Source organism: Wyeomyia smithii, chromosome 1 (assembly GCF_029784165.1).
Source record: "Wyeomyia smithii strain HCP4-BCI-WySm-NY-G18 chromosome 1, ASM2978416v1, whole genome shotgun sequence".
Taxonomy (NCBI): domain Eukaryota; kingdom Metazoa; phylum Arthropoda; class Insecta; order Diptera; family Culicidae; genus Wyeomyia; species Wyeomyia smithii.
The window spans coordinates 38,005,168-38,020,004 of NC_073694.1; the positions used below are offsets into that span (position 1 = coordinate 38,005,168).

Consider the following 14,837-nt stretch of genomic DNA (forward strand, 5'->3'; position numbering starts at 1 on the left):
TATTTGACACGGCACAAATACAATTCAATGTTTAACGGCGCCAATTATATCTGGTAGCTTACTTTCTAAAGTATCTTAATAACTAAAAGCAAATTTTTTATCCTCGCTGCCGACTACGGGCTGAAACTAAATCTAACTTAAGCTAGAATAATTTTCATGAAAAGCACTGATTTGTTGTTTGATGGTTTTCCATCGCCATAGGTAAGCAGCATATTGAATATGTTCCGCTGCTGGGCCAAGATATTACGGACTGGCATATTGGGTTGTCTCCCTCGGGGCCTGAGAGTATCGTGCGGGTCTAGTTGCTGTTTCCGGATCCGGGGTCTTAACGTGTTCTTGTCGTTTGGTTGGATGTAGGCGGAAGGGGATAGGACTAAACTGGGGCGTGGATGGATTTCAGGAAAACGTATATAAGGACATGTAGGATAGGTCACGGCTCGCCAAGACATCACGAACAGGAACAGCCGGCTGCCTACCTTCGGCCTGCAGGGAAGCTATTAAACTAGACCTGGCGTTACGGTGTACAGGACATGACCAAACAACGTGCTCTATGTCGTGATAACCTTCACCACAGGCACAGATACCACTCTCCCCGAGCCCAACACGACGGAGATGCGCGTCAAATCTATAGTGATTGGACATAAGCCGGGACATCACGCAAATGAAATCCCGACCTACATCCAACCCCTTGAACCACGGGTTCGTCGATACCTTGGGGATTATGGAATGTAACCACCTTCCCAGTTCCCCCTTGGTCCAAGAATTTTGCCAACTGATGATCGTATTCTGACGTACAAATGCGAAAAATTCATTAAAGGCAATTGGTCTTTCATAAATATCACCGTTTGTTGCGCCCACCTTAGCCAAAAAGTCCGCTTTCTCATTACCCGGTATCGAGCAGTGAGAAGGGACCCACGTTAAGGTAATCTGAGTAGATTTTTCGGATAAAGCACTCAGATGTTCCCGTATTTTCCCCAGGAAATACGGAGAGTGCTTAACATCTTTCATCGATCGGAGAGCCTCAATGGAACTGAGACTGTCCGTAAAGATGAAATAATGGTCCGTGGGCATTTTTTCGATAATCCCTAGGGTGTACTGAATTGCAGCTAATTCTGCGACGTAAACAGAAGCAGGATTATCGAGCTTATGGGAGACGGTTAAATTGTTATTGAAGATACCGAAGCCAGTGGACCCATCAAGAAGTGATCCGTCAGTGTAGTACATATTGTCGCAGTTGATGTTTCGATATTTATTGGAAAAAATTTTGGGGATCTGCTGCACGCGTAAATGATCCGGGATTCCACAAGTTTCTTCTATCATGGATGTATCGAAAAACACAGTAGAATCAGAAGTATTTGATAAGTCGACACGATTTGGAATATTCGAAGAAGGGTTAATATTTTGGGACATGTGATTGAAATACAATGTCATAAAACGGGTTTGAGAATTAAGTTCGATTAACCTTTCAAAATTTTCAATCACGGGACGGTTCAAGACCTCACATTTGATAAGAATACGAGAAGACAGGCTCCAGAAGCGGTTTTTCAATGGTAGTTCTCCAGCTAAGACCTCCAAACTCATCGTATGGGTCGACTGCATGCAACCTAAGGCGATACGCAAACAACGATATTGTATTCACTCCAGTTTGATCAAATGTGTGTTTGCTGCGGAGCGGAAGCAGAAACACCCGTATTCAATAACAGACAATATCGTTGTTTGGTAAAGCCTTATAAGGTCTCCTGGGTGGGCTCCCCACCATTGTCCGGTTATTGTACGAAGAAAATTCACTCTTTGTTGACATTTTTTCATCAGATACCTCACGTGACAACCCCAGGTGCCTTTAGAGTCGAACCAGACACCAAGATATTTGTGTACCAAAACCTGAGAAATCGTTTTACCCATTAATTGTGTTTGAAGCTGAGCAGGTTCATGCTTCCTAGAAAAAAACTACTATCTCAGTCTTCTCCGGAGAGAATTCGATACCTAGCTGTAAAGCCCAAGCAGACAAATTGTCCAAGGTATCTTGCAATGGTCCTTGCAAATCGGCAGCTTTGGCTCCTGTAACAGAGATTACACTGTCGTCTGCAAGTTGTCTTATCGTGCATGAATTTGCCAGACATTCCTCGATGTCATTTACATAAAAGTTGTAAAGAAGGGGGCTTAAACATGAGCCCTGGGGAAGACCCATGTAGCTAATGCGAAAAGTTGCCAAATCGCCGTGCGTAAAATGCATGTGCTTTTCGGACAACAAATTGTGCAAAAAATTGTTCAAAATTGGAGAAAATCCTTGTCGGTGAAGTTTACCCGAAAGAATGTCAATAGAAACGGAATCAAAAGCCCCCTTAATGTCCAAGAACGCAGACGCCATTTGTTCTTTGCGAGCATACGCCAGCTGAATATCTGTTGAAAGCAACGCAAGACAATCATTCGTCCCTTTGGCACGGCGGAAGCCAAATTGAGTATCTGATAGTAGACCATTTGATTCGACCCAATGGTCTAAACGACGAAGTATCATTTTTTCCATCAATTTCCGGATACAGGATAGCATTGCAATCGGCCTATAAGAGTTGTGATCAGAAGCTGGTTTCCCTGGTTTTTGGATGGCGATCACCTTCACTTGCCTCCAATCCTGCGGTACAATATTTTGCTCCAGGAACTTATTGAACAAGTTCAACAAGCGCCTCTTGGCATTGCCGGGTAGATTCTTCAACAAGTTGAATTTGATTCTATCTAACCCAGGCGCGTTATTGTTACAGGACAGGAGGGCAACTGAAAATTCTGCCATCGTAAAAGGTGATTCAATCGCGTCGTGGCCCGGAGACGCATCGCGAACAATGTTTTGCTCGGGAACAGAGTCCGGACATACTTTCCTGGCAAAATCAAATATCCACCTACTTGAAGACTCCTCGCTTTCGTTGACCGTTACGCGATTCCGCATTCTTCGGGCTGTGTTCCAAAGAGTGCTCATTGATGTCTCCCTCGACGTCCCGTTTACGAACCGACGCCAATATCCGCGTTTCTTTGCCTTAGTCGCGCTTTTAAACTTGGTATCAAGCTCCGAATAACGTTTAAAGTCGTCGGCATCGTCTGTATCCCGGAAGGTCAGATACGCGTCGGATCTTTGCGTGTAGACATCGGAGCACTCTTGGTCCCACCACGGAGTGGGAGGCCGTTCTTTGATCGTTACGCCGGGATATTTCTTCGTTTGGGCTTGCAACGCGGCGTCGAGAATCAAGCCCGCGAGGAGGTTGTATTCTTCAAGTGGTGGATGATGTTGAATCGACTCGACCGCTTTTGAAATCATTTCCTCGTATAACTTCCAATCGACATTCCGTGTGAGGTCATACGGAATGTCAATTGGTCGCATGCGAGTTGACCCGTTATTAATTGAAATAAGAATAGGCAAATGGGCGCTACCGTAAGGATCAAGGATTACCTTCCATGTGCAATCCAACCGTAGCGACGTCGAACATAAGGATAGATCCAAAGCGCTTGGGCGCGCTGGAGGTTTCGGGATACGTGTCATTTCACCGTTGTTCAAAATAGTCATGTCGAAGTCATCGCAAAGGTTATAGATTAAAGAGGAGCGGTTATCATTGTATGGGGAACCCCAAGCCACGCCATGAGAGTTGAAGTCTCCCAAAATCAAACGTGGCGAGGGAAGAAGTTCTATTAAATCAAAGAGCAGCCGTTGCCCAACCTGTGCTCTGGGAGGAATATATATTGAGGCAATACAAAGCTCTTTACCTTGTATTGTCATTTGACATGCGACAACTTCGATGCCTGGAATCGAGGGGAGGTTAATACGATAGAAAGAATAGCACTTTTTAATCCCTAAAAGTACTCCTCCATATGGGGTGTCTCGATCAAGGCGAATAATATTAAAATCATGGAAGTTGAGATCAATATTTGAAGTAAGCCAAGTTTCACAAAGGGAAAATGCATCGCATTTGTTTTTATTTATCAAAACTTTAAACGAATCAATTTTTGGTAAAATACTTCTACAATTCCACTGTAAGACAGAGATAGAATCCTTCATATACGCAGTTGAATTAGGCATCGAAGGATACAATCGCTGCAAGGAGGGGCCATTGGGCAGTCAACTGCTTCAAAAATGATCTAACTGTTGGGAGGAATGCTGTAAGAAAAATTTTAATTGGATCGGGTACATTGAAATTTTCAAAAATCCAGTCCACAATGTCAAAAAATTTCACTAATCCAGAGTTTGTTTCATCAACTGGATGTGCAAAAGGAACAACTGGGGTTTTAGATGTTCCTGGCAGTGCTGGGAACTCCTTCTGGGACTTTAAATTTGCAAGCCCAGGAGGAGTTTGCTTCGGTTTTTCCGCAGCACTGTTTGGTTTGTTCGTACTTTTCATTACACTTTGGGAAATCTTAGGACCTTTACGGGGAAGTTTAGGAGAAGAAACATTTTTCCTCTTCCTAGACTCCCCAGGATTGGCATAAGATGTTCCCGCTGATGAATCGTCAGAATCGGTTTCATCAGAGGGCAACAGATCAAAGGGGTTCGATGTTATGGTAGAAGTGGTCACGGTCTTCTTCAGCATCTCAGCGTAAGAACGCTTTGAACGCTCCTTAAGTGACCGCTTGATTTTATCTCTGCGCTGCATGTACACCGGGCATGTGGAGAGCTCATGCTGGTTTTCCCCACAGTGAATACATTTTTCAGCATTAACACTGCAAGAATCTTCCGCATGAGTCTCCCCACATATGCTACATCGTGCCTTATTGCAGCAGTAGGCGGCTGTGTGGCCTAACTGCTTGCAATTGGTGCAATTCATAACACGGGGTACATACAATCGCACAGGCAGACGAACCCGGTCGATCGAGACGTGGCTAGGGAGTGCAGATCCGGCAAACGTAACGCGAAACGAGTCTGACGGAGTGTAAACTTTTTTACCGCCGACGAGAGACATGGACCGCAATTGCTTACAATCCAAAATCTTCGCCTGTGTTTCGGTATTTTTGAAGCAACCGGTTGCGCTTTTTAGGATACACTCGACAGACAGACTCGAATCGGTTATGACACCGTCGATCTCCACGTCTCGTGCGGGTATGTAAACGCGATACTCGCGTGTGAAGAGCTCAGAGCAAGCGATAGCATTGGCCTGTGCCAGATCACTGACCACGACACGGAGCTTGTTAGGTCGGACCTTGGAAATTTCGGTCACGGCCTTGTACCCCTTCGTCAGGTCTTTAGCAATTTGCAGTATGTTTAAACGCTTTGAATTCACTCCTGCCTTTGGACGAAAATAAACAGTATAGCTGCCCTGTTGAGATCCGTCCGGGTAAAGCCTGGGGCGAGGGGGGATTGTAGAATGAACAGGGGAGGGGGTAACAGAAGGGTCAGGGTCAGGGGGGTTCGGGGATGGTGGCACGGGAGGCGAGGGATCTATATCCATTGCGCTAAATGTAGCGCACTAGCGCACTAGCGCCGACAAGAACACGTACCTCTTTACTTCTTCCTTCCAGCAGTGGTTGTCCGATCGTTCGAAGCTGCACCCAAAGCAGCCAGCAGCACCAGTACAGCAGCACCAATACAGCCACCAGCAGTGAGCCGGGTGTGAGATCACTCAGCACAGCGACACGGACTCGACTGTCAACTGATGGGCTTGGATTAAAAAGATCTATTAACGGTGCACAGATCAAAACTGCAGCTGGTATTTTGCACCAATACAGCCAAAGTTGTGAGCCGGGTACAGAACGTATCGACACAACTCACAATCTAGTTGGCCTTTAGCGCGAATAATACACTCTTTTGTTTCGCTATTCGTACACACGAACCGGATTGTAATAGAACGACCACTTTGCACGTCCGTTTCTGTCGAGTGTTCGACGCGGAATGAATAATAATTTATTCATACCAAGAAAATTATATTATTTTTTTTACTGTGTGTTGGAGTAAGTGAGCATGTCAGTCCTAATTACATAAGATCAAGGTTAAATATGGCAGCACCCCACAAAATTTTAGCATCACCTGGAATAGGCAGAAATCTCGTGGTCTCGACGACCTAGCATGTTTTGGTTTTCAACAAACTTGTCCAGAAGGTAAGGGGCTTCTGGTAGATGTACAGCTTAGTGCAGGAGTTCCCTTCTACGTAGCGCTAGTGTGCACACAATAAACTGATAAATATGCAGTGGTCAAATCAGACCCCAAACTTGAGCCTGAGTGAACAGCCATGGAAAGAACTGGTCCGTCAGGAGAAAAAAGAAAAGATCCCAAAATTTTAACCATTTACTTGGAGAAACTTTGCAGATAAAATGCTCGAAAAACTTATTCTGCGTATGTTCAGGGTTTGCAGAGCAGTATTTAAGCAAACAGAAGGTTTTTTCAAGGAATCGAAGATTTAATCATAGATCAAATAATAAAAATCAACAAGTAATCTATGTCAATTTAGTATCATGTTATCTTGACAACATATCATTTTGCTATAATGGCAACAGCCGTAATGAAAGAAATTCTAAACAAAAAATTGTAGATCTACCATTGAAAAAATAAATACGAAATAAATAAAAATTTGCATGATTTCTTCAGAGAAAGTTCAATCGCCGAGTTGTCGAATACTGCAGTTTTCTAAACAGGGGGATTTTCAAGAGAAAAATTTAGTCCATAGCACTCAAACTATCCATAAACTAAACCCCTTGACATTCTAAATAACTTTGATGATGACAACAGGCAGCATTCTAAGATAGAATTCCGAACTGAACTTTTAGTTACCGGAAGCTCTTCACTTTCTGAACAACTTTCCTGAAGACTGCCGCTCATGTAATGGTTAGCACTAAGCACCACCATCTGGTTTATTTTGCAATTTTGTTGGTTTGATCAATCACGGATTGCAACTATGGGCAGTCTACCTAAGCTAAGCTAAGCTCTTCCTGAAGATCGTAAGTCTCTTAGTGGTTGGATTCATGAGATAAATTATGTTCAAAAAACTTAAAACTACAGGTACACTAGCGCTATGTAGCAGCTGAATTGTATACAAAACTTAGTAGAAACCAGCTTTGCTCAAGACCGCAACTTTCTTGGCGGTTAAAATCACGAGGTAAAGTCAGTGGAAAACACTGAGAACTTCTTGCACTTTAGCATAACGTTCTGACAGAATTTCGAACTAAACTATAAGACAACTAAAAGCCCTCAAGCTTTAAGTGGTTGGATTCACGAGATAAATTATGTTCATAATACTCGAAACTACAGGCGCCACGTTTTTGCTGAATTCCTTGCTACACTGTGTACCATCTAGAAGCCCTTGACCTCCTGAACCACATTGTTGAAAACCGCAACTTTCTGAGCGGTTGATTTCTCTAGATGAAGCGAGTAGAAAATACTGAAAACTTCACGCACACTAGGACCATGTTGAGGCGAAAATCCGAACTAAACTATTAGCCAACTAGAAGTCCATGACTCTGTGAACAACTTTCCTGAAGACCACAGCTCTTTAAGCAGTCGGATTTACGAGATAAATTGAGTTAAGAATACTCGAAATCACAGGCACACCAGCACCATGTATCTACTGAGTTCCGTACTACACTGTATACCATCCAGGAGCCTTCAACAATTTGAACAATTATCTGGAAGCCCGCATAGTCTGATTTCGGTGAAGATCGCAACTCTCTAATTAGTGGGATTGACAACATAGCCGATAACTAAGTATACAAACGATTTAACTAGTTGTGAACGATTTAGCGACAAATATTTTCTATGTCGTACCCTATACTAAGAAGCTCTTCTTCCACTGAGAGTTTCATCTTCATTATCATTCCTAAAACGGTATTATACGGACAGTGAGGTCTGGTCGCGGCAAAAAAGGGAAAAGCAAAATCATGTTCATCTCGAGCCTGTCTATCTGCTAGCTGTTATGGAATACTTAGAAGCTGCTGAAATGCTAAAAATGCTGTCGTGATAACAAAAGAACGAAAATAATCCCATGTTATATGCAAATGGCAATCCGCAATGACGACAAATTGACAAACACCGGGTGTCATATCAATGGTACTTTTTAGAGCCCCAAAATCATTTGATTGAAGTAGTTATTGTTTTACTGCCACTTCTTTGAACGTTGTTAATAGTGATAAAAAATACGCAAAAATTGTATATTTAAAATCTCTACAACGTCAATAAGCAGTTATTATTTTACTGCGACCATCCTGAACGTTGCTAATAGTGATGAAAAGTGATTCTTGAACAAAACTCGTATTCCAAATGTGTGAAATTACATGCAGGACTGCAGATAATCTAACCTATTTTGAATTTAATGTCAACGTGCTGGCCTCCAGTTCCAAGTATATTCACATATATTCACAAGAGGGAACTGCGCAGTGCAAATTCAATCATGTGATAAGAAATGATATCGTTTAAAATTTATCTTGGAGGCTTCTCCGAAGCAAAAATAGCAATAGCAGTATGCTGGAAAAATTCAATGGTAAGCCGTTCGTCAGACATTCAATCAGTTTGGAGTGAGTAACTTTTTCTACAAGCATCGTAGCGTCTTACGGTCTTCAGAAAATTTTTTCACAGGAAATTTTCTACAAATATCATGTATCGATATATTTTTAGGAGCCAACTGGACATCTCTAGAGAATAAGTTTTAAAAAAGTTGATTTTCCCATATACAATCGCAATATAGTTACACCGATCGATCCAGAACGTTACACGGTTTGTTATAGAACCCATAAGGAACATGAAAAAAGCATGGGAGCGTAAAAATAACATCATCGCTTTTTTCTCATATAACCGTGTCCCAGTCTACTGAGCACCCTGTCGCAAATGCAACTATTTTCTGTGCTAGAATATTTGATTACTGTAGACCCGAATTATTCTACACTATCCGTAACTGGCGCTAAAATAATATTAAAAGAGTGGAATAGAGAGAGAGAAAGAGAGAGGGAGAGAGAAGAGAAAGAGAGAGGGAAAGAGAAAGAGAAAGAGAGAGGGGGAGGGTAAGAGAGAGAAAGAAAGGGAGAGAGAGAAAGAAAGAGAGAGAGAAAGCGAGAGAGAGAGGAAGCGAGAGAGAGAGAGAGAGAAAGAAAGCGAGAGAGAGAGAGAGGAAAAAGAAAAAGAATTTTTACTGTAATTTATTATTTTACACCATCGAAATGATTAACCACAATCGATGTGTTTTCAAACCTATAGCTAAAAAAAAAAATTGACATAAGACAGGTATTCGTAATTCTTCGTTAACCTTTGGTTATGTCTCATACACATCCTTCTCAACTGTTTTTTTTTTGTTGCTTTTTTGCTTTTTCTACGTTCCCGAGACAAGTTGTGCCTGCGTTTGGCATGGATCCTTATCGAGCAATTCCTCCAATGCGGTGTCTTTGAAGGTTTTTTTTTTGATTCCATGACGCTTACGGATAGTCTTCAACATCGAAATTACTACCTTTGAAGCGATGAAACTGATCTCGGTATGTTACTTTACTTAGAGCAGCATTTTCACAAAAAATATTTCTAACTCTCGATGCGCTGCAGAAGCAGACTTTTTAACTTAACTTAAAGTATATGGTGCCACAATCGAAGCGGTTGGTCTACCATCCCCAGCTATTGACAACTAGCGAGAACTGAGTTGCGCACCTAGTAGATATATAAGTACATTCGTCAAGATGGGTAATTTCACTGAATCAAAATCGTTAAGCAGTTTTGGTTTCATCAAAAATAGTTTTGATGCCTTTTCAAAGAATCATAAAAAAATCTATGCCAAAATATAAATTTGAAATTGATTTATCATACCAAATACTTTTAATGAAATGAATGTTAAAAGTCTACCTAGGTTTATATTGTTGTACTTGGCAGCTATCTGAAAAAAAATTCATTTTTTGGTTGAACATTTTGACATATTTCGTGGCCTCCTAGTTAACCTCGGGGTAAGAAAATGATATCTGATCGAATCTCTACTGAGCTAGTAATTGGGATCCGAATACTGTTGTTGTTGTTTATATCCTTCAGCCTCATCTAATGAGGGGCGATGGGGAAAAGCCTTCATGTTTATAAACATGGAGTAAACAGATTTACTTACAGACGCGTAAAATCCTCATATATTTTTACACAATTTTAGAATTTTACATAATCACTGTTATAAATTTACATAACACATTGAGAATCGAATACATAATAAGTTTTGTCAGGTCAATAGAATTACACTCCTAGCCTTTAAGTTGCTGTCTAGAAGCTACGCAGTTCAGCAGAAGTCGCGGTTAGATTGCAGTGTGTACTGAAAAAAACAAGACCTGGAAGCAAATATTTTGACGAAATCTTGACAACAGACTCCAACTAGCGTCATTCCAGGTTGTTTTTGAACACCGGTACTGACATAGTGTAATCAAATAGCTCCAATGTAAAGAAATTGATGGTACATAGATATTAAATCGGGCCAGTATTATAGCAACAATTTATCAGGGAATATGTTCTGATGATGTCACACCTGCTGCATATTGTTTCCATTCCAAGAATTCTCAGGCACCAATCCTTGCTGTATTCAATGTTCCGTATGATGAAATATATTTTCAAGCCGGCAGCATACACTAATTTTTCTCTATATGGAAGCAAGCAGGATATGTCGTTTATAAATACCGAGAATAATAATGAACCAAGGTTGCTGCCTTGGGGAACCCCAGAGCTGTTTGTTAAAAAATTGGATTTCGCCGCAGCGACGCAAAGGCGATGATTAACCAGGTATAACGCTAGCCATCGTGTGAGAAATAATGAGCTCCTAAACGGTCTAATTTTGCGATCAGTATTTGATTGTCAACACGGTCGAAGGCGGCCTTTGAATCAGTATATACTGTGTTAATTTGATCACCATTTTCAATATTCTTCAGGCAATATGACCTAAACTGACCCAGATTTGTGTCAATAGATCATCCGGGAAAAATCCGTGGTGGGCGAATTGTATTTTGAGCAGAAAATATCATATCTACTACCAGAATCTCAAATAGTTTGGAATCTGCACAAAGCGATGGAATTTTATGCAAAAGTAAATATTTTGGGGCATCTATTGTCACCTCGAAAATGTTTTATTTCCATGACTTGCATCACCATTGCTTCCTCCACTTATCCGAACAGTCTCTAATCACGCTCAATTGGTTGGATCTTTCACAGTGCATCGAATTCACATTCTCCGCAAGAGGAAACAACATCCCCACTGCGGTTGTAATCCTTTTCGATTACCGACGATTAGCTGCCATTTGCGTTACCCGATTCGTGTGCAACTCCCCCATCTATCATTCCACCCCGTAACCCGTCCACAGTCCAGTCCAGCCCAGTTAGGGCAGCAATTTCAAATTGTATCTTTATTTTTTTGGACACAACCGCCAACAACACTGGCAGACTTCGACTTCGGAGAGCTCGAACTCGAACCGAACCGAACGCCGAATGGCCCCGGGTAATCACGGCCGCGCAATATTTCGTTAGTACACAGCATTATTATGTTCCGCTCATTGAAACGTTTCCAATTCATCCGGCGGCTCGTACTGGACAAATCCCATGGTAGGTAACAAACACCCGAGGCAGAAAGCGAATGATCATTGCGTCCCTGTGCGCCCTTTCGCTCTTTGGGTATCACCGTGGTCGATTCAGAACCACTCAGGATCGAGTGGTTCCCGTCGTGCCAATGGAATCTAGCAGCATGAAGTCTTCGATCTACCCGAGCGATCTGGTTTAGTTTTCCGTCCACTGCTGCAGCCAGTTCAAACAGTATGTCTATAAGTGTATGTTCAGAGTGTGGGCGGAGGTGCGGGTCCAAAGTAGCAGGAAGATAAAACTAATAATTAATGGCTCTTTCGCCAACTCGATTCGGTGGGGATCCGTCCGGACAGGACGGATTGATGGATGCCGCCCTCGAGACTCGGTCGGTCCGATTGTCTACTGCTCGAGCGACCACAGGAAGGCAGGTCACTTTCCATTTGCCGCAGAGGCAGCATGACACAAATATACTAAAACAAAGAATGCAATCGGCGCGCAGTGTGGGTACGGGTATAGAGATAGTTTATTAATTATGGTCTCTTTTATGGGAAATGACCACGGGCGGAACATGGCCCCGATGACACGGGTTTGTGTTTGCGAACAACATATCGCACAGAGTGGTAAAGGGGGGAACCTATTCGGATGTGGAAAATTCTTACCCAGCGCACTAGAGACAAGATCGGCATCACGTCTTAGCGCGTGTGATTGGCGTCATCGTAGGTCAAGCAGAAGAAGGAGCAGTCAAAGCGGATCTGGGGAAAATTACCACACACATAAGATACACAATTTGCACTCCAAACCGTGGATTCTTCCCTTTGTTTCGGTTAGTTCCGCAGATTGCTGGGAGAAATCTCTCGCGCGGAAAAGCCATCATCGACGTTATGGGTTATTACACGGAACTGAATGTTGCTGTGAAAGGAAGAATTTTCCCCCGGGACAGTCGTGTATGGGCGGGAGTTTCTGGAAAACATGATCGCTCCCGGATTACACATCTTACGTAATTGCATGATGCGGTAAACGCCCGGTGGACGTCACGTGCAGAGTTTCCCGGTCATCCCATGGTTGACCAGCTTTTTTTTAGAACTCTACGATTCACGCCACCCTTTTACTCCCCTCCTTCGGATAATGGTGATCGTTATTGTACGCGATGTTGTTGGAAGGTTTGATTGTTTATTGCACGGCTACATAATGGATCAAAAATCAATCTGTGCTGTGCCATGTCGAGCGGAAGGGCGGGGTGATGCGGGGTGATGTGGAAAATTATCCGCGTCACAAATTTTGCATCCACGGTTGTATTGTGCTCTGTATCATTGTGAAATTAGATAACCATGGGTTAATGCGAAGATTGTGGTTCCCAGGATCGGTGGTTGTATGGAAATATTGCGAGATTTTTCTGTGTGTGTATGCGAAATGGGTTCCGGGATAAGGTAATCTTCGAATTGATGGCATTAACGGTAGCGAGCAGTTCAGTTGAGCTTAACATACTCATCACGATTGGATTTAAACAATTTTGTAATTTAATCATTTTGGATTTTGATGTCAAAAATTAAAGTTTAAAACAACGGTAACCTTAGGTTTCAACGCACAATTCCTGTTTTATAGCTTGATTTTCACAGTTTTTATAATTGCACCCGGAGTAAATTTCTTAAATAAGTAATGACGAGCAGCAAAAAATAAAAGGAAGAACTTACCTGGCGGGCATTTACATTCGTAGTTGAACTTGGTCGATTGCTTGCAAGTGCCTCCGTTTTGGCAGGGTGATGGCGAGCAGGGAATGTAATGAGATTCGCAGTTTTTTCCGGTGTATCCGGGTTCACACATGCATCTGGAAAGTAGAATAAGAAGGAAAAAAAACAGCAATTAGATGAGATTAAGATGCGATATGGCGTCTAAATATGGCGGCTGGCAGTGCGAGATAATGCACATTCCCAAAACGGCCACGCACATCAATTGCCAGCGAGATAATCAGATCATTTGTAGTGACGGTGTTTCCGTGCTGCACGAGCTGTCAATAAGCGAGGTGTCGAACAAATGACTTTCCACAGATTTTATCGGCCCGAATGCACCCGGCCGGCGGATGTCGGCTTCCAGCCAGTCAGCCATGCGAGGCTTTGAAATGTCACTCTCTCGGGTCTCGTCGGCAGCAGTAGCGCGGAAGAAGTAACATTTGCATACGGATTTGGACTCGAAGCAGCGAAAACAAAAATCGTTTCTAATCGGTACCAATTGGACGATCGCTAATGATCGTTGATCGCGATCGTTTTATTTTCGGTGATGCAGCAGGGCTTCGACTTGCCATGGCAGCAGCAGTTGCTTATTATGTTACTGGGTCAAAACAAATTAGCTTTTGTTTGAAGATCGGCGCAGGTACAACGGGATATGCTGAAACATCCTACGAAGGTAAGTGTGTGAGGCTGTGGTGAGCAACAACCAACAAACTCTCTGCACGACGAAGACTAGCTCGTAGGTTCCCTAATCGGCTTGGCTGCTAACGACATCATTAGCGTAGTTTGGTGAACATAATTTACATTCCTAAGTAGTAGCTATTTTTTCTTCCACAGATACATATATGGACGACGACAACGACGACGAGCTTGCGGTTCGGTTGATCGATTTCTGCGGTATCATCAGCGACGCGAGAGGTGCGCGGCAATCAATGCATGAGATGAAGAAAGATGGTGGCAAAGATTGTGTACGCGATTAAGTTGTGGCGCAGGATTTTGATTGGGATTGGCGAGCTGTGCGAGCGAACGCAGGCGGGGAAGGAAAATACGACTGGTAGGTAGAAGACAACACAGAGAACGAGAATGGCTACTTGCCCCATCGCTGCTGTCGTGGCATGGTGGTTGTTCAGTCAGACCTGACCGTTGTAATCACTTCTAAAATGGGTTCATTTGACAGTGGAGTGGCTATGGTTGTACAACAGTTATGAATTTTCTTTGTTGGTTAGCTTCTCGATGTTTGATATCGTCTCATAGAATCTTATGGAATGATACTGATAAATATTTGATGTTTTGAAGCATTGTTTACGTTGTGAGAAACATTGCTAGGTGCATTTTTTAAACTCTAAAGAATTGAGTAATGGATAGAAAAATCGTCGTTTTAGAACTGACGAAAAACAGTAAACGTACTTAGAAAATTCATTTCACTTTGATATAATTCGGCATGTTTAATTTTCATCAAACTCATCAAACCAGCATCAAATTAAATCCAAATTGCAACGAAAATTTGAATAAGGTTTTAAAATTATTTAAAAATGACTTTAAATGACTTCCTAAATCTAGAGCGAGCAAGCAAAAAAATAATCCCAAGCTAAGTTGGAAATAGTACCGCTTTACTAGAATTTAAAATTAGAAGAAGA

The 14,837-nt window shown here is 42.4% G+C and overlaps 1 protein-coding gene across 1 annotated transcript in view; it reads right to left on the minus strand.

Annotated features, from left to right (window-relative positions):
- Positions 1-14,837, minus strand: part of LOC129718591 (neurogenic locus Notch protein) — a 170,563-nt gene that overhangs the window by 49,489 nt on the left and 106,237 nt on the right. Inside the window, exon 5 of the mRNA XM_055669511.1 lies at positions 13,168-13,301. Within this exon, the coding sequence (XP_055525486.1) occupies positions 13,168-13,301 (134 nt within the window). The remainder of the gene's footprint in view (positions 1-13,167; positions 13,302-14,837) is intronic.